At 39.0% G+C, this 25,537-nt stretch overlaps 1 protein-coding gene across 7 annotated transcripts in view; it reads left to right on the top strand.

Moving 5' to 3' along the window:
- The window catches only part of PPP1R9A (protein phosphatase 1 regulatory subunit 9A), a 326,933-nt gene that overhangs the window by 210,712 nt on the left and 90,684 nt on the right, over positions 1–25,537 (top strand). For all 7 annotated transcript variants that reach the window (XM_062178639.1, XM_062178637.1, XM_062178638.1 and 4 more), the window contains exons 5-6: positions 4,924–5,028; positions 22,686–22,821. In XM_062178639.1, the coding sequence (XP_062034623.1) occupies positions 4,924–5,028; positions 22,686–22,821 (241 nt within the window). The remainder of the gene's footprint in view (positions 1–4,923; positions 5,029–22,685; positions 22,822–25,537) is intronic.

Genomic DNA, 25,537 nt, shown 5'->3' with positions numbered 1-25,537 from the left:
TATTTATTTCTTTGAGAGGCAGAGTTACAGAAAGAGAAAGGAGGAGACAGAGAAAAAGATCTTCCGTCCACTGGTTCACTCCCCAAATGGCCACAATGGCCAGAGCTGGGCCAATCTGAAGCCAGGAGCCAGAAGCTTTTTCCAGGTCTCCCACGTGGGTCCAGGGTCCCAAGTACTTGGCCTATCTTCCACTGCTTTTTCAGGCCATAAGAAGACAGGGGAGCAGCCATGACATGAACTAGTGCCCATACAGGACACAGGCACTGCAGGTGGAGGCTTTGCCTACTATGCCACACTAGCCCCATTACATCCCCCTTTTCAACTCTGATTTTATTGATTTGGGTCTTCTCTCTCTTGGTTTCTTTTCATTGTTGTTGTTGTTAGTTGGTCCAGTGGTGTATCAATCTTATTTATTCATTTCAAAAAAACGAGCTCTTCATTTAACTGACTTTTTGTAATTTTTTGTTTCAATTTTGTTTATTTCTTCTCTAATTTTAATAATTTCTTTCCTCCTTCCAATTTTGAGTTTGGTTTGTTGTTTTTCTGGGTCCTTATGATGCATTGATAGCTCATGTGTTTGATGCCTTTCCAATTTATTCATGTAGGCACTAATAGCTATAAACTTGCCTCTTTACACTGCTTTTGCTATATCTCATATGTTTTGATATGTTGTAGTGTCATCTTCATTCATTTACAGAAATTTTTTATCTCTCTTTTGATTTCTTCTATGACCCACTGTTCATTCAGGGGCATGTTGTTCAGTCTCCATGTGTTTGCATGTTTTCTAGAGTTTCTTAACTTGTTAATTTCCAGCTTCATTTCATTATGGTCAGAAAAGATACATGGCATGATTTCAATTTTTTTTAAAAAAAATTTGCTGAGGCTTGCTTTCTGTCTAGCATTTGTTCTATCCTAGAGAAAGTTCCCGGCACTGATGAAAATGATGTATATTTTTCAGCTGTGGAATGAAATGTTCTGTAGATATCAGTTAGGTCCATGTGGTCCATAGTGTCAGTTAGGTCTGTTGTTTCTTTGTTGATTTCCTGTCTAGTTGATCTGTCTACTGATTATAGTGAGGCATTGAAGTCCAATATTAATATTGTATTGGAGTCTATGTCTCCCTTTAGATCCATGGACATTTATTTTAAATAGTCAGGAGCCCTTACATTGGGTGCATATACATTTATTATAGTCACCTTCCTGTTAAACTGATATCTTAATCATTAGATAATCCTTCTTTGTCTCTCTTAACAGTTTTTGTGATAGTCTATCTTGTCTGATATTAGGATGTCTACATCTGCTCATTTTTGCTTTCTGTTAGAATGGAGTATCTTTTTTTCCCATCCTTTTACTTTCAGTCTTTGTGTATATTTGTTGTTGAGGTGTGTTTGTTGTAGGCAGTAAATAGATGGGTCTTTTTTTTTTTTTAATATATTCAGCCAGTCTGTTACTTTGGATTTCCTTTGTATTTTTACTAGGAGATTTTCTGCTTTCACATTCTTTTGTAATGATGGCTATCTTTCTGTGTTTCTGTGTGTAATGTATCTTGAAGCATCATTTGTAAGGCTGGACAATTGGTGACAAATACTTCAATTTCTGTTTGTTATAGAAGGTCTTTATTTCACCTTCATAAGTGAGACCTTTACAGGGTTTAGTTTTCTGGTTTGACAGTTTTTTTTCTCTTAAGACTTAGTCTATGTCTCTCCTTTCTCTCCTAACCTGTAGGATTTCTGATGAGAAATCAGCTGTGAATCTAATTGGAGATCCACTGAAAGTAATCTGTCATTTCTCTCATGCAGATTTTAGAATCTTTTCTTTAGGTTTTACTGTTGAAAGTTTGACTACAGTGTGTCATGGTGAAAATCTTTTCTGGCCATGCCTATTAGGAATTCTATGTACTTCCTGTACTTGGATATCCCTTTGTTTCTTCAAGTTAGGGAAGTTTTCTATTATTATTTCACTGAATAGCGAGAGGGAGAGATAATAAGGGAGGAGGTGATGGGGGAAAGATTAAGGGAGGGAGGCAAAGATTTTTCTATCTATTGATTCACTCCTTAAATGCCTGCAATAGCTGGGGCTGGGTCAGGCTTAAGTCAGGAGGCTGGAACTCAATCCAGGTCTCTCACATGGGTGCAGGGACCCAAATAATGGAATCATTACCTGTGCTTCTCAGAGTTCACATTAGCAGGAAGCAGGAATCAGAAATGGAGTTAAGATTCAAACCCAGGCACTCTAATATGAGACACTGCGTCCCAAATGGTGTCTCAACCTGGGCTCAAGGTACATCCAGGCACTAGACTTTTGAAAGGCACTCAAACCTGTTGTGAGTGTATTAATTCCATTTCCAGGAATCATTTTTTTTCTTTGCAAATTTCCTGTGACTAGTTTTTAATGTTCTATTACTTTTCATAAAGGTAAGCTATAGTAATCTGTGATCTTTGTTTCATCACCATTTAAAACAACACTTTATCATATGACTGATGATTTTCATGGATTATTTGGAAAATCACTGTGAACCCATCTATCTTCAGTGTTATTGCTGCTCTAGTTTCATTTGACCTTCACTTTGAAGAGTGAGGACTCTCCTCTTGATATCAATCACTTTTATTCAGATTTTCTTAACACTTACTTTAACGTTTGGTATAGCTTTTCACATCTCGTATCTCCACTCCCTGCCACATATGCACACATCCTACTTAGGCATCTCTACACATGTGTGTATATATGTATGTGTATATGCATATGTATGTGTATAATATTCTCAAACAGGGGCCATACCTCACTCAAATATTTATCCTGACAGCTCTGTCCTTGGAATACACTCAGGATCATTTCATTTTGGTAAATTGCTGATGGAATCACTCGAATCAATGAAGCAAGCATCTTCTCTTTCTCTACCTAAATCTTTCCAACACTTTTGCTTTCTTTGATTAGAGTTCTTAGTCCCTACGATTGCATTGGTTTCTCTGCATTTCATCTAAATCACTCTGAAAAGGAAGGATATTTTCAGGAGCTTCTTTGACCTAGTTTGTTCTTTCATCTTGCCTATTGAGACACTCATCTACTTGGTTTTCCTTCATCTGATCATTCTATCTACTGACTGTACAAACCTGTATTTTTCTTCTTTTTTTCTATAGAAAGTGGTAGTTCTGTACTATTATTTTTTCTTAAAAAGCTTGATTTTCAGGATTTCTCTATTATGTTTAGTACTTCTCATATTCTTCTTTAAATTTTGCTTTAAATGAATTTATTGTATTTAAATTTTCAATTAACATGCAATATCGCACATTTTAAGGGGGGAATAATGGAACATTTCAACACATATACCAGCCATACCAGACAACCAACCTTCTCACTTCCCTGTTGTTTCTTTGTATTTGGAGACTATCAACTAGTCTGTTCTAGTTATTTATATAGGACTTAATACTCCATCTTGAGCCATGGTTACTCTGCTGTGCTACAAAACACCAGAACCCACTACATTCACCCTGCTGTGTTCTGCCACCTGTTGTCCGGTCTTACCTTAGCGTCCTGCCTGCTCTGTTACTGGCCCCTAGGAATCACAATTTTAAATTTGAAGATGTTCTGGATGTGGGGACTGTGTATGATGAATTAATTTTACTCGTTAATGGTTATAAAGGTAACATGTTTAGGAAAGTATGCAGGTACAGGATAGAAAGTATGTAGGATATATAAATGTATCTTATATAAATCAATAAGAAAAAAGACTTTCAACCCAAAAGCAGTGACAGATGGGTAAAAGAAGTGGTCTAATAATTTATGGAAGTAGGAGATGATTCATAACATATAAGGAAATATTCACCTGCACTAGTAATTAGGGAAATGCAATTAATAATTGGAACATATTACCTTCCTAAATCCCTATGATTTAAGAAGTACTTAAAGGATCTGAACATAACCATGTATTCCTGGGGTGTGGAGATTTGCCAGCATCTAACAAAGTTGAAAATGTCTGTATCTGGGGCCACCATTGTGGCCTAGTGGGTTAAACTGCCTGAGATGCTGGCTTCCCATGTGGGTGCCGGTTCATGTCCCAGCTGCTCCACTTCCAATCCAGCTCCCTGCTAATGGCCTGGGAAGGCAGTGAACAAGTGGCCCCAGTGGTTGGACCCCTGCCACTCTTGTGGGACATCCAGAAGGAACTCTTGGATCTTGATTTTATGTTGGTCAAACCCTGGCTGTTGTGGCCATTTGGGGAGTAAACAAGTGAATGGATTCTCTCTCTCTCTCTCTCTCTCTCTCTCTCTTCCCTCCTTTCTTTCTGTAACTCTGCCTTTCAAATAAATTAAAAATCTTCCCAAAAAATTCTGTATCCTTTGACTCAAGAATTTCATTTCTAGTTACATTCATCTTTATACTAAAGAAACGCACATATACGTAAGAAGTGAAGTGTGAAACTGGTTATTAAGGCGCTATTTATAACGGCTAAAATGGAAAACAACAAATTGTACATCTGCAAAATAATACATATGTTCTGATATGCATAAAGATAATACAATTGTAATTGCAATTATAATGGCCATGGAGAAACCTCAAATATAAACATAAGATTGTGGGCCACAAACAAAGTTGTAGAAAGATAAACTTCATAATTTATGAAAGTATATAAATGAATATACATTGTGTATCCTCATGCATACATATTATTTCTATTTCAAAATTCTATAGGAAGGTTAGATACCCAAATTAGTTTGATAGTTAGCTCTGTGGAAGCAGTGATGGAGATAAATTTAGAGACAAAAAAATATTTTTTGTAGTTCTTCAGTAATGCATCTGGGTATATATATGTAAAAGATCAGTTAGAGTATCTTAGAAATCAAGTATTTCGCCAACTCATTTGTTGGGAATGATAATGCATTATCAGATAAATTAATTGTGGGTCATTTTTTCTTCTTCCTAAAGAATACAAGTCAACGACCAGATCGTAGAGGTGGATGGAATCAGCTTGGTGGGTGTCACCCAGAATTTTGCTGCAACAGTTCTCAGAAACACCAAGGGTAATGTGAGGTAAATGCTTGGCTTCTATATACACAATTTGGTGTCTTTTGATCTTGCTGAATTTGAATTCCCTATAGTTTTATTGATAAGTATATGTGATTCATGAAAATTTTATCTGAATACTAAATACTTAGTCTTTAGTTTTAAGTTCCTTATTTTGTAATTAGTTCATGTCATGCAATCTAAAGTTAGAAATCATAATATTCTAGAGAGACATGAAGTCAGGAGAGTGTCCATGTGATTCAGTATGGTAATTACTAAGGTATACCAGTTACCTTATTGCCAATACTGTAAGAATTGCTGTGAGGTTAGACTTTTTAGTTATTGCCTCAATAAATATGAATTTAGGCAAAGGTCTCTTTAAGGGAACTAGTTTTACAGTAAATTGAAGTTTAAATGAATGTACCTATATTCAGTGACACATTTGTTTAGATAATTAGACTGATTTGAGGCTAATGAGTGCATTTTAAAAGCCTACTTACTATTTTAAAGAATCAGCCAGAACCAATCTTTGATGAAATATACACTTTCGACCGGTGCCGTGGCTCAATAGGCTGATCCTCTGTCTGTGGCGCCGGCACGCCGGGTTCCAGTCCCGGTCAGGGCGCCGGATTCTGTCCCGGTTACCCCTCTTCCTGTCCAGCTCTCTGCTGTGGCCTGGGAGTGCAGTGGAGGATGGCCCAAGTGCTTGGGCCCTGCACCCCATGGGAGACCAGGAGAAGCACCTGGCTCCTGGCTTCGGATCAGCGTGGTGTGCCAGCCGCAGTGCACAGGCCTCAGCGGCCACTGGCGGGTGAACCAATTGCCAAATAAAACTGATTCAAACCTTGACCTTCATTGGCTTAGGACTGCCTTCTTATTAGTTTTCCAAGCTACAATTTTCACAATTCCAGGGTCTGATACAAACTTCAAGGTGCTAAAGATTGTGCCATTTAACCAATTGAGTTAGAAAATGTATATTTCTTTTTTTTTAATTTTTTTTTGACAGGCAGAGTGGACAGTGAGAAAGAGGGAGAGAGACAGAGAGAAAGGTCTTCCTTGGCCGTTGGTTCACCCTCCAACGGCCGCCGCGGCTGGCGCGCTGAGGCCAGCACACCGTGCTGATCCGAAGCCAGGAGCCAGGTGCTTCTCCTGGTCTCCCATGGGGTGCAGGGCCCAAGCACCTGGGCCATCCTCCACTGCCCTCCCGGGCCACAGCAGAGAGCTGGCCTGGAAGAGGGGCAACCGGGACAGAATCCGGCGCCCCGACCGGGACTAGAACCCGGTGTGCCAGCGCCGCTAGGCGGAGGATTAGCCTGTTAAGCCACGGCACCAGCCATGTCTTTACTTTTTCATAAATCCTGTGAAGGAAAACATTAGGGAGACATTATTTATTATGTGTAATTATGAAATGGATTATTGTTCTCAACATCAAAATGAAACTGGCAGATCTTCTGAAAATATTAATGAGCCATCATTGCCATAAAGAGGGCAACATTAGGACTTCATTGCAACATCCGTTATGTTGCACACTCATGCGTTTTCAGACCTTTAGACTTTGCCATTGGAAGTGCCTTTTGATGCTGACGGGATGCTCTATTAATTCAGCCCTTGAGCATTATGCTGATGCTTCTAGCATACTCACAGTGCAAAATGGAATGAGTAGAGAGCTGGCCTGGAAGAGGGGCAACCAGGACAGGATCAGTGCCCCGACTGGGATTAGAACCTGGTGTGCCGGCGCCGCAAGGTGGAGGATTAGCCTATTGAGCCGCGGCGCTGGCCGAAAATGGATTTTTGAATTTGGATGTTATCTGAAAAATTACTAAACTTAGTTTGAAATTTTACCTAGTACAGACTTGTGAGGGATGTGTAGAACTCTGCTTTAAAGAGCTGGGAAAGGGAAAGCTATGCAGCTAGTGGTGATAAGAAAATTAAGAGTGAAATTTGGATTGTCATTATTTTTTAAGTACCAGAATTTAAACTTTTAATATGTTTCCTGGAAATGTATATGAAATTGGTGCCAGCATTTGGCTATAAATTAAAATCACACAATGAAGTTCCCTGACTACCAACTATAGCAAATCATTTTCTCTCTAACTTCTTAATCTGCTTCATTTTATTAAGCTTTGAATTACTGTACCTCAATTAATGAACTAGCAGTGTGATAAAAAACAATAACATGTGAGTTTCAACACAATGGAGGAATCATAATGCAAGTATGTTAATATGATAGCTTCCAAAGGTATGTATGTTTGTCAGTCTTTCATTATTTATATGAAGTAGAGCACATTAGGCCACTTTGAAGAAGATAATTTGGCTCACACCAGGTCAGGTTCCTGAACGATATTAGAAGCACAGGTCTGGTTCAAAGCATATGTAAACTGTTATTATGTCCTCTATTTTACTGACATCACTTATAATTAAGTATTCACAATGTGTACCAGGCTAATACCATATTAGTTACCCCAAGTAGTTGTTTATCTAGCACTCAGTATGCTGCAACACAGTAACAGGAGAAAGATATTCATATAGGGGATGTGGATAATTCAGGCACCACAGGGTCTCAGAGAACTCACTTGTTTTTCATGTAAATGAAGCACCTTGGTACTAAGAAGCTCAATGTGATGCCTGGGATAGGGATCTCTCATTGCAAGCTAATCATGTGGGTGCATTCCCACTACAAGGTCACTGCATGACAAGCTGAACTGTTAAGTAACCCCTCCTCCGTCCACATTCATTTGTTACTCAGGATTCCACTGAGAAATAGAACCAATAAGAGAAAGGAAAGGAAGAAGAGGAGGGGGGAGGGGAGGGGAGAGAAGAAGGAAGGAAAGAGGGAGAGAAGGAGGGAGGGAGGGAGGGAGAGAGAGAGAGAGAGAGGGAGAGGGAGGGAGGGAGGGAGGGAGGAGAGGGAATAGAGAAAAGAAATCAATAGGAGATAGAAGGAGTGTCTGAGTCCTGAAATTGCCTCTTGCCTTATGGAAGGTGGTAAGTCCCATCGTCTACCAGTGGAACAATTTGGTCCAAGTTGGAAGGCCTGATAGCCAGGGGCAATGATGTCCAAGGGCAGGAGAAGGTAGATGTTGCAGCCAAATCAGAGAACTCACATTCATCCTTCTCTAACTTTTTGTTCTATTTGGATCCTCAGTAGTTTAGATGATGCCCTCCTACATTGGTGAGAGTGATATTTACTCAATCTGTTGATTCAAAAACTAATCTATTCCAAAAACACGCTCACAGATACACCTAGATGGATTTGGGTGTCCCCATTCAAGCTGATGCATAAAAGTGACCATCACGGTCCATCCAAATCCTGATGCAAGTAATGAAGCCGGTGATTATTCCAAAATGCCTTATCCTGTTTACAGGGCAGGCATGGTGGTGCAGTGGGTAAGCTGCAGCTTGGGATGCCCACATCTCATTGGAGGCTGGTGCAGGTCCTAGCTACTTTCCTTCCAAACTGGCTTCCCACTCTTGTACCTGGGAGGCAGCAAATGGTGACTCAATTATTTGGATTCCTGCTACCCATGTGGGAGACCTCAATGGAGTTCTTGGCACCTATTTCAATGTATTCACTGATATTTCTTGCTGGTTTTGGGACCAGGTACCAAGGGCAGATTTCTCTGATAACTGCCTTTTTCCACCAGAACTCATATTTCATAGCTTCAGTTTCTGGATCAACCACTCCTGAGCTAATCAAGGTTATGCAAGTGATTAAATCTCCCTGAGCCTTAGTTCCTTTGTGTAAAACATTGGCACGGTGATAGTACCTACAAAATAGACTTGTGACGAGTGAGTACTCAGTGAGTTAATAGATTTAAACAACTCCCTTCAAAAAGTTGGATCGTATTTAAATATTAGCTGTTGGGGGCAGGCGTTGTGGCACAGATGAACAGATACTAAAAGAAATTATCAAATTTAAACACAGAGATGGAGAATGTCAGAGGATCTGGGAAAGATATCTAAAGAGATAATAGCTAAAATCTTTTCAAATCTGATGAATTTTGTGAGATTTATAAAATCGCAGATCTGAGAGATCCAGTCAATCCAAAGCAGCCAAGGACACAGTAAAAACTATGCGAAGGCCCATCATAATCAGATTGGGAAAACTGGGAAAAGCGTCCTCAGGAGGAAGACATTATGTTCAGAGAATGAAGAAGATAACAGCTGATCTTTCACAGAACATAATGCAACAATGAGGAAAGTGAGCAGGGTTTTTCAAGTTCCAAAATAAAAGTTGGAAATTTGTATTCAGAAAATTAAGTGTGAAAAATAAAGGTAAAATGAAGACTTTGTTGTATACATAAGCAGAAATCATCTGTTACCAGGAAAATGGCATTAAGACAAATGTTAAAGGAAGTTCTTCAGAATTTAAATCCTATGCAGTAAAAAAATCTAAGTCTGCAAAAAGGAATGAGGAAAAACAAATTGTAAGTATGTGAATCAATGCAAAAGATTTCTATTAAAGTTTTCTGAAGATTATTATCTTTCTGAGTAATGACTATATTATTTGAGATTTATTGCTTTGAGAAGTAAAATTTAGAACAAGAACATAATGACTGTCATCAAGAAGGGGAAAGACATTTGCGTAAGGTGATTATACTGTACCTGAAATGGTATTCCATTACTTGAAGATAGGATGATATGCTGAAGTGGTATGTGATAAGACATAAAATAACCCAGAAACAACAATGAGGGGTCATGGCCAATAGAACAACAAAAGAGATAAAAATGGAATCATAAATGTACTCAGTCAAAAAAACAAAGGACAGAAGAGGAGAGTACAAGTCCTGTCGGCTGCACTTCAGTCCAGCTCCCTGCTACTGCACCTGAGAAAGCAGCGAATGATGCCCCAAGTGGGCACTGACGTAGGAGACCTGGAGTTACTGGATCCTGGCTGTTGTGGCCATTTGGGGAGTCCAACAGTGAATGGAATATCTCTCTCTGTCTCTCCCTCTCTCTTCATTGTTCTGCTTTCCAAATAAAGAAATAAATATTTTTTTAAAAATCAATAAAATTGTTAAGCCTATAAATAGATTAAAGAGAGAGAGAGAAAGCACCAGTTAGAAGTCTGACTTCATTATATGTCCTACAGGCACTGTAAACATCCAGTATTGTGAAGAATTTTATGCCAACAAATATGACAACTTAGACTAAATGGTTAAGTTTCCTAGAAGACCATACTATGACACATTGCCACGCTTCCTCAAAAAAAGTGTACATGTGCGTGTACATTAAGGTGAATTTAAGGTTAAGACCTCACAAAGAAAATTCTGGGCCCAGTTTGTTTCACTGGTAAATCTTACCAAATACTAGAGGAAGAAATAATACCAACTCTACTGAAACTCTCCCAGGGCCTGAAAGAGGCACACACTCAACTATGTCTATGAGGCTGGTGCAGCTGACATATCCAGTTTAGAAAGAGGTATCAAAATGCAGATGGTTACATACCAATATTCCTTATGGATATAGATAAGAAATCCATGTTGGATGATAAATCACAACCAAGGGATGTTTGTCTTTCAAATGCATAGTTGATTTAATGTTTAAATATCAAACTATGGAATTTTCCATACTAACAGAATAAAAGAGAAAAGTCATTTGCTTGTCTCAACAAATGTAGATTAAAAAAAGAACTCTCTCTCTCAGAGGCGGCAAGATGGCGGAATAGGCAGGAAGCACACTTAGTCCGGGGGGGAGAGAAAGCTTAATATAAGTGGAGATACTGCAGTGTCAAGGAAGAGTAGGGGATGAAACAGCAGAGGAAACTCTTCCGGAACTAGTGATTCACAGTGGACCTGCGTGGAGAGCGTGGGAGCCCAAGTTCGGGACACCAGCGGCAGACTCAACACACCAGCGCTGGAACGCGAGGTGAGCCGAACCTCCATAGCCCGAGATACCAGCAGGCAAGCGGAAAGAGGAGGCTAGAGGGAATGAGGCTTGAAACTCCGTGGGGAAAAGTTCACCAGGCTAACTAGAAGAGAGAGAAAAAAAATTAAAAAAGTGACTGATACGGACACAAGTTTCTCTCTCTCCGCTCACCTCTCAAAGGCGAGCAAGACAGAGCAGGCGCCATTTTGGACATACGTCATAAGCAGGGCGACCTCAGGTCTGCACCAGCCCTGAGCCTAGCAGAAAAACCTGACTCTGTGGGGAGGGGTGAAATAACAGGAGATTAGCATCTAACTTGGCAACCCAGTGGGAGACTGCAGGAGAATTGGAGCCCACACTGAGGGCAGCACAGATTCCCTGTGTGGTCCTTGGGAAAGAGCTTCCGATCTCTGGCTCCTGTGGGTATATCATTTGCCTGCTAACTACCTCCAATTACGTTCAGCTGTGCGGAATTACTTCCCTTTTAAATCAAAAAAAGAAAGAGAGATTTACCACACCTAACCTGGGAGTGTCATCCTTGACACACCCTCAACCCTGAGGAACCAAACACAGCTCTCAGTCCACACTCATCTCAAGCCTCTAAGGCTCCACTGAAAGCAGACAGTCCACTTAATATAGAGCCATAGTGTAACAAGAAAAAACACCACAGTGAAGAAACCAAATATCTCCAACATGCCAAACAACAAACGCAAAAACCAAGCTAACAAGAACAAGGAAGAAACTATGACGCCCCCAAATGAAAAAGACACCCCAATTCAAGATTATGAAGATGATGAGATCGAAGAAATGCAAGAAGCGGATCTCAAAAAATTGATAAGAACATTAAGAAGTTCTCAAAAACAAATTCTTGAACTACAGAAATACTTCATGGACAAGATAGAAAATCTCTCTCGTGAAAGTGAAATATTAAGGAGGAATCAAAATGAAATGAAACAACTAGTGGAACAAGAAACTCTGATAGTGACTAGAAATCATAATGAAATGAAGAGTTCAATAGATCAAATGACAAACACATTAGAGAGCCTTAAAAACAGAATGGGCGAAGCAGAAGAGAGAATATCAGACTTAGAAGACAGAGAACAGGAAAGGAAACAGGCAAACCAAAGAAAAGAAGAAGAAATTAGAAATCTAAAAAATATTGTCAGGAATTTACAGGATACTATTAAAAAACCCAACATTCGGGTTCTAGGAGTTCCTGAAGGCATGGAGAGGGAGAAAGGATTAGAAGGCATTTTCAGTGAGATACTAGCAGAAAATTTCCCAGGTTTGGAGAAGGACAGAGGCATCTTAGTACAGGAAGCTTATAGAACCCCTAATAAACATGACCAAAAGAGATCCTCACCACGACATGTTGTAATCAAACTCACCACAGTGAAACATAAAGAAAAGATCCTAAAAGGTGCAAGAGAGAAACATCAGATCACTCTTAGAGGATCTCCAATTAGACTCACAGCAGACTTCTCATCAGAAACCCTACAAGCTAGAAGGGAATGGCGAGACATAGCCCAGGTACTAAGAGAGAAAAACTGCCAGCCCAGAATACTATATCCTGCAAAGCTCTCATTTGTGAGTGAAGGTGAAATTAAGACTTTTCACAGCAAACAGAAACTGAAAGAATTTGTTGCCACTCATCCTGCCCTGCAAAAGATGCTTAAAGATGTGTTACACACAGAAACACAGAAACATGGTCACCAATATGAAAGAAGGTAAAGGAAGGAAACCTCACAGCAAAAGATCACAGGAAGCTCAATTTCTCTTTGACATAGAATTAAACTCTGATGCTCTGTTAAAGCAATGTGTTAAAGTAATCTATTATGTTCTCTTGATGTCTGTTAAATTCTAATTGTTCAAAAACAGCTGAATTTTTATTAAGAGCTATGGGTTATTTAAATATGTGCTTTTTTCAAAAATTTGAATATCTGCTGCTCATAAAACTAAAGCGTTGTTGGTTCTGTGTTTAGCTGTCCTCCTATAGGTTCCTATGGACTTTTTCCAGCCACTTTTCTTGTATTCAGTACTTTGGGATGGCTCTGTAAACAGATGAAGCCAATAATGTATTAACAGTACCAACTGAGAGAAAGTATGGTTAACTGAGGTTACTAAAAAGAAAAAGCAATTCAAATCAATTGGCAATCTACAAAAAGAGTTAAAGATTTTAAAAGCTATTATTAAAATTGATATATTGGTCTATTATGCTATATTATATGTGTGTACATATTGTATGTCCACATGGGGAAATTTTATTAAGAGTTTTATTTTAAATGGCTTATAGATAAGATTGTCCATAAATTTAAGCTGCTAAAATCAATCAAAGATACATTTTAATTTGTGGGACCTGAATCTGTGTATCATATGTTTTAGACTTGTTGGTAGAAAGAAACTAAAAACATTTTAGATGGTTGTGCTTAAGTTTACTGGCTAAACAAACTACACCATGTTAGATATTTAAGAGGTGTTTTCAAATACATGATTCTTAAAATTTATAGAAGGCATTGGACCTTCTGGTAAATGTTTTCTTAAGTTGTTATCTAATGGTTGAAACGGTTTGCTAAGTATTCATGTGATATTGCTATTGTCAGCAAGCGATCTAGGACTTGCTCCCTCATTTCTCTATTCTAAGCCCAACTTGTTCTTTCATTTCTCTATTCTCTTCAAGGTAGGAAACTAATTCTATTATGAAGGAATCTGTAGGATGCACAATTTAATCTTTAGACCTTATAAAAGACATGGCTAACATTTTTCTGCAATAGCATAGCCAAAATAAGAACTCAAATAATAATCTCATAGCTAGATTCACTTTGCCATCAGCGAAGTATACAGTAAGTAGAAAAAACCTCCCTTTCAGACCAAAGGGAAAGAAAGTTTTAAAGTGAGAATATAATTTTCCTCATGGGCATTGTCTACCTTAGAAAAACTACTACAGAACATGCCTGTGACTATAGACTTGTATTGTAGTTCAGGCCACCGAAGATTAGAGATGGGAAACGGGCACTCCCTTGACTTGCATCCTCTGGTCTGCTTGAACACAAACCAGGAGGAAAAGAAAGCTCGGCATCAGAAGCAATGGGTGGCAGGCCTATTAATGGCTGATCTGTACAGTGATCTGCCCTCAAGGAGACCCAACAGGCCAGTCCACTGCAGTGGCTTTCAATGTGGTAAGCCTGGGCTTCAGCAGAAGTCAGCTTGTGAAGAGCCCTGGCAGCTCTGCCAAGAGTTGGATCACTGGGAATGGACCTGCCCTGGAGTCGAAGGATGCCCAGGTCAGAGCCACAGATCTTATTGGCTCTAAGCTGAAAAGCCCTTCACTCAGCCCAACTTCCAAAGTGACCACTGCAGCTGAGGGGATGGTCAAGTAGGGTCAGCAACATTGCAGGCAGAACTGTAAATTTCTTGTTAGAGATGCCCCCTGCCTTTACCTGGCCAGCTCTCCTCCCAGGCCAGCCAAGTAATGAAAGTCAACAGAGTGCCTTCCCCTAGGAGGTTCACACCTCCCTTAGGATATACCCCATGTGAAGAGATAGATAGGTCTGGGCCTCTGAATTTACAAGGCCTAAAGCCCACCAGATTATTATCAAGCCCCTTCTATCAGGTTCTATTTGCCTCTCAATCAGAAAACTTAATTGTAGCTTAGACAGCACCTTTCTTAGCTCCTCTAATAATGACTCTGTCCTTTGTTCTAGGCCCTGTCTAGTGCACTTGGGCCTCATTCCTTTGTAATCATAACCTCTACTCTACCACCAATGGCTCTACTCCCAACATGTGTGTACTGATGGTCCTCTTCCCCACTTAATGCTGTATAATTGTTCAAACCTGGTAAATGCCACTCTTAGGATCATTGGTTACTATCCTCACTCTGTCTTTTATGACCTTGTCTAAATATGATCAGAGTCGGTGAACTTGGAAGGCTTCCATAGCCTTGGCAACTCATGACGACAGCCTAGGATGGTTACTGGCGCCATAAACTAGAGTGTCAATTTGTTGGGTCAACAACAGGAGCCACTGTGCACTTGCTCCTCATGTGGGATCTCTGTCCTTAATGTGCTGTACATTGTGATTTAATGCTATAACTAGTACTCAAACAGTATGTTTCACTTTGTGTTTCTATGTGGGTGCAAACTGTTGAAATCTTTATACTAAATTGATCTTCTGTATATAAAGAGAATTGAAAATGAATCTTGATGCAAATGGAAGGGGAGAGGGAGCGGGAGGGGGGAGGGTTGCGGGTGGGAGGGAAGTTATTGGGGGGGGGGAAGCCATTGTAATCCATAAGCTGTACACTGGAAATTTATATTCATTAAATAAAAGTTAAAAAAAATTAAAAAAAAAAAGAACTCTCATGAAAGGTGAAATAAAAGGGAACTTCTTCTGTATGATGAATGATCTACATAAAACTTAACAGAATCATACTCAGTGACAAAAGACCAATTGTGATCACCTTCAACTCAAAAACAACGCAAATATATTTACCTTCACTACTTCCATTCCAGAATGCACTGTGCGTCATAAATGGTTCATTGATACAAGAATAGGAAATAGAAAGCTTAGATTGAAAAGGAAGAAGGAAAGCTCCTTCTTCACAGATGGAGAAAATGCTAAGGAGCCTGTAAGCAATCCCATTAGGAGAGAGAAGGGACTCTTACAAGATTGCAGGGGATAAGATGGGTGTACAAAAATCTACCAGCAAAACAATTTAAAATTCCTATTAAAGTAGCATTTATGATCTCATAAAAATTAAATACCTAAGGATAAATGTTAACGTGTTGATGACTTCTATATTTAAAACAATGAAGGGGGCCGGTGCCGCGGCTCACTAGGCTAATCTTCCGCCTGCAGCGCTGGCACCCCGGGTTCTAGTCGGGGTGCCGGATTCTGTCCATGTTGCTCCTCTTCCAGGCCAGCTCTCTGCTGTGGCCCGGGAGGGCAGTGGAGGATGGCCCAAGTGCTTGGGCCCTGCACCTGCATGGGAGACCAGGAGGAAGCACCTGGTTCCTGGCTTCGGATTGGCGCAGCGCCAGCCGTGGCAGCCATTTGGGGGTGAACCAATGGAAGGAAGACCTTTCTCTCTCTCTCTCTCTCTCTCTCTCACTGTCTAACTCTGCCTGTCAAAAAAAAAAAAAAAAAACAATGAAGGGGCCGGCACTGTGGTGCAGTGGGTTAACGCCCTGAAGCGCCGGCATCCCATATCGGCGCTGGTTCTAGTCTTGGCTGCTCCACTGCCTATCCAGTTCTTTGCTATGGCCTGGGAAAGCAGTAGAGGATGGCCCAATGGGCGACTGCACCTGTGTGGAAGACCTGGAAGAAGCTCCTGGCTCCTGGCTTCCGATCGGCACAGCTCCGACAGTTGTGGCCATCTGGGGAGTGATCCAACGGATAGAAGACCTCTCTCTCTGTCTCTACCTCTCTCCGTAACTCTGTCTTTCAAATAAATAAAATAAATATTTAAAAAAAAAAAACATGAAACGCTACTGAGAGGAAATAAAAACAAATTAAAGGAGTGAAGAAGAAATTGAACTTGTTCATGAATCAGAATACTCCATCTTGTTAATATTTCAGTTTTCCCCAGATTAAACATAAGCCCAATGAAATTATTTTGTAGACATTATTTTTTCAAAAAATAATGAAGTTGGGTGACTTTTGCTTCTGGAAAGCTGTGATAATCAGTGCAGTCTTATTTAGACATGAAGAGAATAATATTGATTAATGGAATAAATTGGACAATTGGAATATTGAGATACAGAAATGTAAATAATTGAATTTTTGCAAAGACATCAAGGGAAGTCAATGGAAGAAATTACATCTCAAAAAATCGTGCTGAATATATTTGAAAACCTCATTAAGACAAAACAATATAAACAAAATAAACAGAAACCAAAGAACCCTTGACTCTCATCTCACTCTCTATATAAAAATTAACTAAAAAGAGATCACACACCTAAGCACAGCTGCTGAAACTTCTAGAAACAGGTGAAAATCTTTGTGATCTTAGGTTAATCAACCGTTTTATTTTAGGACACAAAAACAAGGAGTGTAAGAAGAAAAATGATAAGTGCACCAAAATTTAAAACATCTGTTTAAAAAAGATGCCCTTTAAAATAAAACAGTAAGCATACAGGATGAGTAGTTGTAAGATAATTTTCTGATTAAGGACTGTTATTTAGAAGAAGGACTAATAATTAAATGAGGTTAGTATAATTGTCTTACCATAGGCTGTTGATTGAACTTTATTAAAATGTGCAAAATACTTAGACACAGTTCATAAAGAAGATAACTCATTATTAAGGCCAAACAATTTAAAACCACAATGAGTTACTCCTATACACCTACTAGAAAGACTGAATTTTAAAAGAATGGTGAGACCATGCACTGAGGAGTCTGTGGAAATGCTTGAACACTCATTCATAGCTGATGGGAATGCAAAGTAGTTCTTCCACTTTGCAGAAGAATTTGGCAGGTTCTTACAAAGTTAAATATTCACTTATCATACCAGCCAGCAATTCCACTCTGCTGTTTACTCAACAGTGATAAAAAGCATATCTACACAAAGACTCGTATTTGTATGCTTATAGGAGCGTCAGTCGCAACAGCTAAAAACTGGAAACAACTCCTGTCTTTTAACTGATGAATGGATACACAAATTGTATTATGTCCTATGCAATGAAACATTTTCTCAGAAATAAAAAGGAATGAACTACCAGTGCATTCAACACTATATATGACTCTCAAAACCATTGTAATAACTAAAAGAAGCCAGACACAAAAGCCTTTGTACTGCATGACTCCATTTATATAAAATAGAAAATTCAAAATTACACTGTGGAAAGTAGATCTGTGATTGCTCAGAACCACAGATGGAGGCATGGAATTGAGGTGATGAGAATGTTCCCTTATTATGATTATTGTGTTTGTTACACAACTATGCATTGCATATATTTTTCAGAATTCACATTGGCAAGTTTCATTATATAGATATAAGTTTGACCTCAACAAAGCTGATTTTTAAAAAATGTGTGGTGGGGAAACAGGCATTAACTCCAGTGGTTAAGATACCTGCATCTCACCTTGTAATTAATACTGGATTCAATTTCTGGATCTGGGTCTTAACTCCAACTTCCTGTTAATGCAAAACATTGGAAGGCTGCATGGGATGGCTCAAGCAGTTGGGTTACTGCTCCCCACATGGAAGACCTGGATTGAGTTTTCAGCTCCTGGTTTTGGCTTCTGTCTAGCTTCTACCATTTAGGCATTTGGGGAGTGAATCAGCAAATGAGAGCTCTCTCTCTCTCTCTCTCTCTCTCTTTCTCTCTCTGTATTTACCTAACTCTGTCTCTCAAATAAAATTTCTGAAAGTGTCATAATTGCTATGATTAATTTTAAAAAACATCATGCTAATTTCTTATTGTTGATAATGATTTGGAAGGAAGAACTTAGTCTTTTAAAAAAACAAATGTAATCAAAATGGTTTTCCTTAGCAATATAGAGGTTTAATGATGCTGTATATTTCTATTTTTAAAAAATGTTTATTATTGACCTTTTAATCAGAAAAAAATTATCTTATATAAAATTCTTTGTATCTGGGTCCTTTACCTTATATAAACATGGATTTCTAGCATAGTTTTTGAAGATTTATGCTTTCCTGAGTCTACAGCTTTATATATGACCTTATGTGTTTGATCTTCCATTGCATGCCTGGCATAATTGATATACATATGGTTCCATCATATATTTAGGGACCTGAAACAACTAAGTTTTATTATCTCATGATTTGTATAGCACACTTCCCAGTTAATACTTGTTAACAAGATACCTTACCACAGGGAAACTGGTTTCTCCAGACAGTTTTCACAGAGTGCCTAAAATGGAATCTGCACCCTTTTATAACCTAATGTCTGAAGCCACACCCTATAAATGCTATTGTTTTTATTTGATAAAAGTGAGTGAGTACATTTGAGCCACACTCAATGGGAGAGAATTACATAATACATTACATTTCAGGAGTTCATTTGTCACTTGGGTCATGCTAGATGCTGCCTGCCACCATAGTAATCAATGGCCTGTTGGATGGCTACATAAGTGGGTGGATGGATGGAAGGGAGGGAGGGAGGGAAGGAGGCGGGAAGGATGCAGAGATACATTGGTGTTATACCACAGTGTGTTTTGATTGATATTAGGAGTGTGCCCAACATAAGAACAAGCTAAAATGTTTGAGACTATTTAAAAGACTGGCCAGCATTGTGATAAGTTGTAAACAATTTTCCTTCTATTTGAAAAAATTAAAAGATTCTACATCCTTTTACCTTGAAAAAATAGAAAGTTTAAAGAAGACATGGTAGCATCTATAAGGCATTTCAAAGAGTGAACTCTAGGAAAATTAGTAGATGTTATTGACAACAGTTAAAGCAAGTGGTGTTTTAAGAGAGGCGTTTTGTTTCAGTCTGAGGACGCTTCCAGTGATTGATATGTTTGCTCTTCAGTGTCATTCACATTACATTTTAAATACTTTCTGAAAAGTACCTGTTACCCATGATCAATAGCCATTCATTTATTGGGATATAGAATTATTGACTTATTGATATGGAGCATTTCTGAAGGTCAGGATTTCATAGGGATCATAGTTACACACAATTAAAAATAATTAATTTGAGGATCTTAAGTGTTCTTTTTGAAAGAGCTTAGAATAGTGAGAAGGAAATATAAGTGAATACAAGTGAGATTTTCCAATAGAGGTGAGCATGTTTTGGTTTGAATACATACCTGGGCATATAATTCTATGTATGAGGACTTTTTTCCTTTTATTTTTACTTGAGATCATTGGTGTATCTTAGATTTCATTTGAAATGTAGTAAATGGGGCTGGCGCCTTGGCTTAACAGGCTAATCCTCCACCTTGTGGCACCGGCACACCGGGTTCTAGTCCCGGTTGGGGCGCTGGATTCTATCCCGGTTGCCTCTCTTCCAGGCCAGCTCTCTGCTATGGCCCGGGGAGGCAGTGGAAGATGGCCAAGTCCTTGGGCCCTGCACCCATATGGGAGACCAGGAGAAGCGCCTGGCTCCTGGCTTCGGATCAGTGAGATGCGCCGGCCACAGCGGCCATTGGAGGGTGAACCAACGGCAAAAAGGAAGACCTTTCTCTCTGTCTCTCTCTCTCTCACTATCCACTCTGCCTCTCAAAAAAAAAAAAAAAATGTAGTAAATGGTGAAATGTTTTCACCATTTATAGCACTTTATAATGTTTCTGTTACCACCATAGCACAAGAGACCACCAATAGTTTCCCCATTTTATCAGAGCCTTTGGTTTTGTGATTGTATGTACCCGAGTGTGATAAGTAATTGAGGGCAGTAGGAGGTTTCCATGTTTATAGGAATCAGCCATCATTGTGGACTTTGTATTTACTCCCAAAACTACCCCCTTCCTCAAACAGGGGAGAAGCCAATGTGGACTTGATACTTTGCATATAACTTTTCCGTATTATCTATATAAAAATGGATAACAACTCTTGATGTTAGAAAATGATAAAATCAGCAGGGATTTTAAAAAATTAATTAAAGCCAACAATTTATTAATGGAACATTTTCTAGTGTCACTATAAACAGATTAACATGTTACAGATTACTTTTTAAATATTCAAATGCATGAATATTTAAACTGAATTTTCAAAGCTGACTATTTATAAGAGAGATGTTATTCCTGGAAAGGATGTAACACTTTTAGACAGGTTTTTTAAAAAATAATTAAGCTATTTTTTGACATTGAAATATAGTATATAAAAAAATTTATAGTGGGCATTGGCTTAGATACAAGATTCATTTCAAAGAATTAATGCATATAATTAAGTTAAAATATATTAAGTCTAGCTTTCCTTTTTAAGATTTTATTTAAGGTATACTCAGGTCTAGCTTTCAAGAGTGAACATTTTTATAGATGAATTTAAAAATTGTAATGTTGGATATATAGGGTTTTATGTTAATTGAGCTCTCAGTAAAGAAAGGCAAAGTATGTAAAAACGTGCAATTACAAATAAGGGCAAAAGCGTAGTTCTCTAAGACTTTCACCATTATCAGCAAACCCTAGTGGAAGCATCTAGAGATACAGTTACCACCACTTGCTTATAGAACAAAGTTACATGTTTAAAAAGCTATCAAGTTTGGAGAAAAGCCATTTAATGTGATGGAACAGAAGAAATGAGACTGCACAAATCTTTCAAAGCACTAAGTTCTTGTGACCCATGGCTCACAAATATATCACAATGGAATATTCAAGTAAAAGTTTTTATTTTTTTATTTTTTTATTTATTTGACAGAGATGTAGATAGTGAAATACAGATATATACTGTATCTATATATAGATGTAGTAGAGATATAGATAGTGAGAGAGAGAGACAGAAAGGTCTTCCTTCCATTGGTTCATTCCCCAAATGCCGCTATGGCCGGCACTGGGCCGATCCAAAGCCAGGAGCCAGGAGCCAGGAGCCAGGAGCCAGGAGCTTCTTCCAGGTCTCCCATGCGGGTGCAGGAGCCCAAGCACCTGGGCCATCTTCCACTGCCCTCCAGGACCACAGCAGAGAGCTAGACTGGAAGAGGAGCAACCGGAACAGAATCTAGCACCCATTTGGGATGCCGGCGCCGCAGGCGGAGGTTTAACCATTAAGTGAGCTACGGCACCAGCACCCAAGTATAAGTTCTTTTAATCTATTTGTTTTTAAAAGATATATCATTCAGGTTTTGGATATGCATACAATAAATATTTGTTTAAAGAGTATTTGAATGGAAGACTTTGTCACATTAGTACTAATAATTATATACTAGTATAGCATTTCCTTTTTACACTAGCTTGCAATTAAGTAAATATGTTTTGCTCTAGACTTTCCTTTAACCATCAGCTAATACCAACAGATATTTCCCTTTGCCCCATTACTTCGTGAGTCTTCTCTCATGCCTTTTTCTCAAGAGAAGAGAGAATTAATGCAGCACCTCTTGTTATTTTAGTTTTTAATCTTAAAAACAAAAATATTACTTCTGTTTCCTTTTCTTTCTCTTATCTCCAGGGTAATAGTAACTTAGCAAAAACATCAGCATTCTTCTATTTATTTAACCTTCTGAGTTATCGTATACTTCAAAATCTCTGTTGGAAGACATTATTAGAAACAAGATTAACTTAAAAAATTGAGTTTGCTTCCATTTTATAAGACATCAAAAATGTATAAAGTACTGTACAATGTGGATTACATTTAAGACTTGTTCCAAAGCATTAATTTTTTTATGCTCTATTATTTTCCCTTTATTTTCATCTATGAGCAGTGTCCCAAAAATTCAGTTTAATTGCTCAGCTAACTTGTCCTTACACCCAGGCATACCATTTGAAGTACATAGGTGATTCTACTATAAAATATAAATGTGTGTGTGTGTGTGTTGAAAGGTGAATTGACGGGAGACACACACACAGGAGAGAGAGAGAGAGAGAGAGAGAGAGAGAGAGAATATCTTACATCCACTGGTTCAACCCTCCAAATGGCTGCCAAGCAGCCAGGAGCCTGGAATTCCATCTGCCTCTCCCAAGTGAAAGGCAGGAACCCAGCTACTTGGGCCACCATCTGCTGCTTCTCAGGCACATCGCCAGAAGATGCATCAGAAATGGAGCAGCCAGGACTGGAGCTGGCCCTCCACCATGGGATGCCTGAGTCACAAGCACTTCGGACTTTGCAGCATGGACCCTGCTGAGGTCTCCGGGTTAGATGTTTTTGTTCGTGCTCCTTTTCACTGGAAAGTCTTAATGGTAAGTCTTCTGTAACCTTTCTACAGGTTTGTTATTGGACGGGAAAAACCAGGACAAGTGAGTGAGGTTGCCCAGTTGATCAGCCAGACGCTGGAGCAGGAGAGGCGCCAGAGGGAGCTGCTGGAGCAGCACTATGCCCAGTACGACGCTGACGACGACGAGGTAGGGAGCACCTGCAGCATTCCGGTCCGGGTAGTGCTCACTCATTGCCTGCCCCATGTCCTGCTCTCTCCACCACGTAACAGGGTGACAGGTTCTTTGCAGTTCCTTAAGGATTCTATATCTACAGTGAACTTGAGTTGAACCTCATGGAAAAGGAATACTACTTGCATCTGATAATAACTTTAAGAATCGAGTCCCGGTGTCCTGTGGACAGTTGGAAGACTGTGGAAACCAATCAGCCTTCTCTTTGACCATGCTTTCAGAAAAAAATTAAAAAAAAAAAAAAAAAAAAGCAATGGGCAAAAACCCCAGAACATGAATAATGGTTATCTTTATTGTCGGAATAAGGTGATTTTCTCACTCTGCTTTATGTTTTCTCAATTTCTTCCAAATGTTGTACAAGAGCATGTAATTAAAAAAAAATCAGTAAACATTTTAAGTGAAAAAACACCCCTGCATGCAGTATCCACAGAAAGGGACTAAAGATTGCTGAGTGTTTCCAGAGTTTTTTCCCCCAGGAAGAGAAAGTTCTTTGGATCTGTTCACTATGATTTGTGCTAACATAATGCAGAACAAAGCTTTTCCACTAGCACATGTTCTATAGAGTGGATACATGTTGGAATAATTTTACATCCTGCTCTCTGTAGAAGATCAAGTAAGTGAATAGAAGCTAACCCCCAAGTGAAAACGGTTCTCTGGACCCCTTGTGTGTTGTAATGTAATACAGATGCTGGTCTATTTCTAATGTCAATGCCAAATGTACATTGATATCACGGGACAACACACTTTATTATAAACACATTTAAACATGCACATGTTTCATATTGGCATGTCAAAAGACCCATCAACAATTTAGTTGTACTATTTCTTATACCATAAACTAGTAAATATTTAGATAAAACAAATATTTTTCTCTATACCGGCTGATATAAGCACTGTGAAACTTCATCTGTTCAACCTCTACTCATCTGAATATATTATTTTTCCAGAACTTTTTTTTTTTTGCTTTCAGCCATGACATAGAGAAGATTAATAAATGGCATTCAAATATTTTCATGTATTTTTAGCCTGGAGTGTTTTTAACCCAAATATCTATAAAGTTTTTACGTGTTTGTATTGTAGTGAGAATGTATTCTCTATTTATTAAAGTAGAAAATTAGAAGTGATGTATCAGTTAGCTTTCAACCAAAAACAAATACATTAGAAAGCTTTTAAATGAATGAATTAGTCTCAAAGAATTCTTTTTACTTGACTTGGTTTTTTACGTGCATAGTCCATTTGAAATGGCAAGTATTTTCTCGTTATACTAAGACATTACTTATGAAAATCTGTTATCTTAGATTTTGAAACTAAAATACAGTTTCTTCAAATATTTGAACTTGTTTCTTACCTAGTTTTCAATATCTGTGTTAGTCTTCTGTGCTTTATCAGAGGTGCTGATTTGTTTTGGCTGCAAGCCTGTTTTAGGATCGTAGTCGTTCTGTGCAGGTTTGGTTTTTACCCCTTCACCCTGCTGGAAAGAGTCTGGCTCTGAGGTTACAGGACAGCAGTGACATTGGGGGTGGAAGGAAAGGAGGCCAAGCTTTGTGGTCTCTGTGCCTCGGTGTCATTGCTGTTCAAGTACAGGGGCTGGCCGACCTCTGAATCCCTCGTAGCCTCCAGCATTCCATGACCATGAAACATGAGGGGGAAATAAAGACAAGGAGATCTTGAAGGCTCCCCAAGAGAAACTTTTCTGCCATATATCACAAACTCCCTCCAGTTGTTTGGAGGAAGTGATTGTCTTCATCCCCGAAAGTTTTCACTTCAAACAGCCAGCGCTTTGTACAAAATACACACATGCACACACATACACATGCTTTTCTTGTACTTTTATAATGTGGTAAATGAAAAAGAATACTTGTTACTCAGTGTTTATACTTGGAAACTTATCAAATACCAAGTGAGAGAGTGCTTTGACGGGGGAAGGGGAGTGCCTATTTTGGTCATGAAAGTAGAGTTCATTGTCATCTGAGGAGGTATTGTGAAAGGTGAAGAGAATAAATTCTCAGTGACAGGCGCTTTGCAAGGTGCCTTTCTCCATGACCTCATTTATCATTTAATCTTTAAAGCAAACAGAAGACTCTCTCTCTCTCTCTCTCTTTTTTTTTTCCTTCTGGAAATTCAGCAGCTGAGTTTTTTTGTTTTTTGTTTTTTTTTTTCTAGTGATCAAGCAAGGGGTTGACAAAGTTAGGATTGGAACAGAGTCTCCGTGGCTCCAGAGCCTGGCCTCTGCAGGCCCCTGTGCTGGTTCTGGATGGAGAGCTCAGGCTGCATTCAAGCACCTGCAGAATCATCAGGATGCTTGTGGAGGTGGTGATTTCTCATAATACTTGGAGTCTGTGACTCCTTCTTCCGTATTTCTAATCTCTGTGCTTCTAGCATTGAGGAGATGAAATACTTGGATTTTTACTGTAGGCAGCATTCTGTATCATCTTCATATGAAAGATAATTGAGCGCAGAAATATTTTACAAAAGAGAGTTTAGCTTTGAGTTAAAGGACTTTTTCCTCGGCGAGTTGTGGAAGTTGAACTCAGGTTTGTACTACTGTGTAGCTCTAAGTAACCCTCACTGGAGACTTCAGGGAGTGTTTTCTTTGCCTCTCTCCCTCTCTCCCTCTCCTCCCTGACTTGTATGTTTTGCCTGTCTCTTGTGTCATGCACTGCTTCTCTAAAAC

Source organism: Lepus europaeus, chromosome 20 (assembly GCF_033115175.1).
Source record: "Lepus europaeus isolate LE1 chromosome 20, mLepTim1.pri, whole genome shotgun sequence".
NCBI classification, from domain to species: Eukaryota; Metazoa; Chordata; class Mammalia; order Lagomorpha; family Leporidae; genus Lepus; species Lepus europaeus.
The sequence above is the reverse complement of the archived record's forward strand: the minus strand, read 5'-3'. Positions and strand labels throughout refer to the sequence as shown.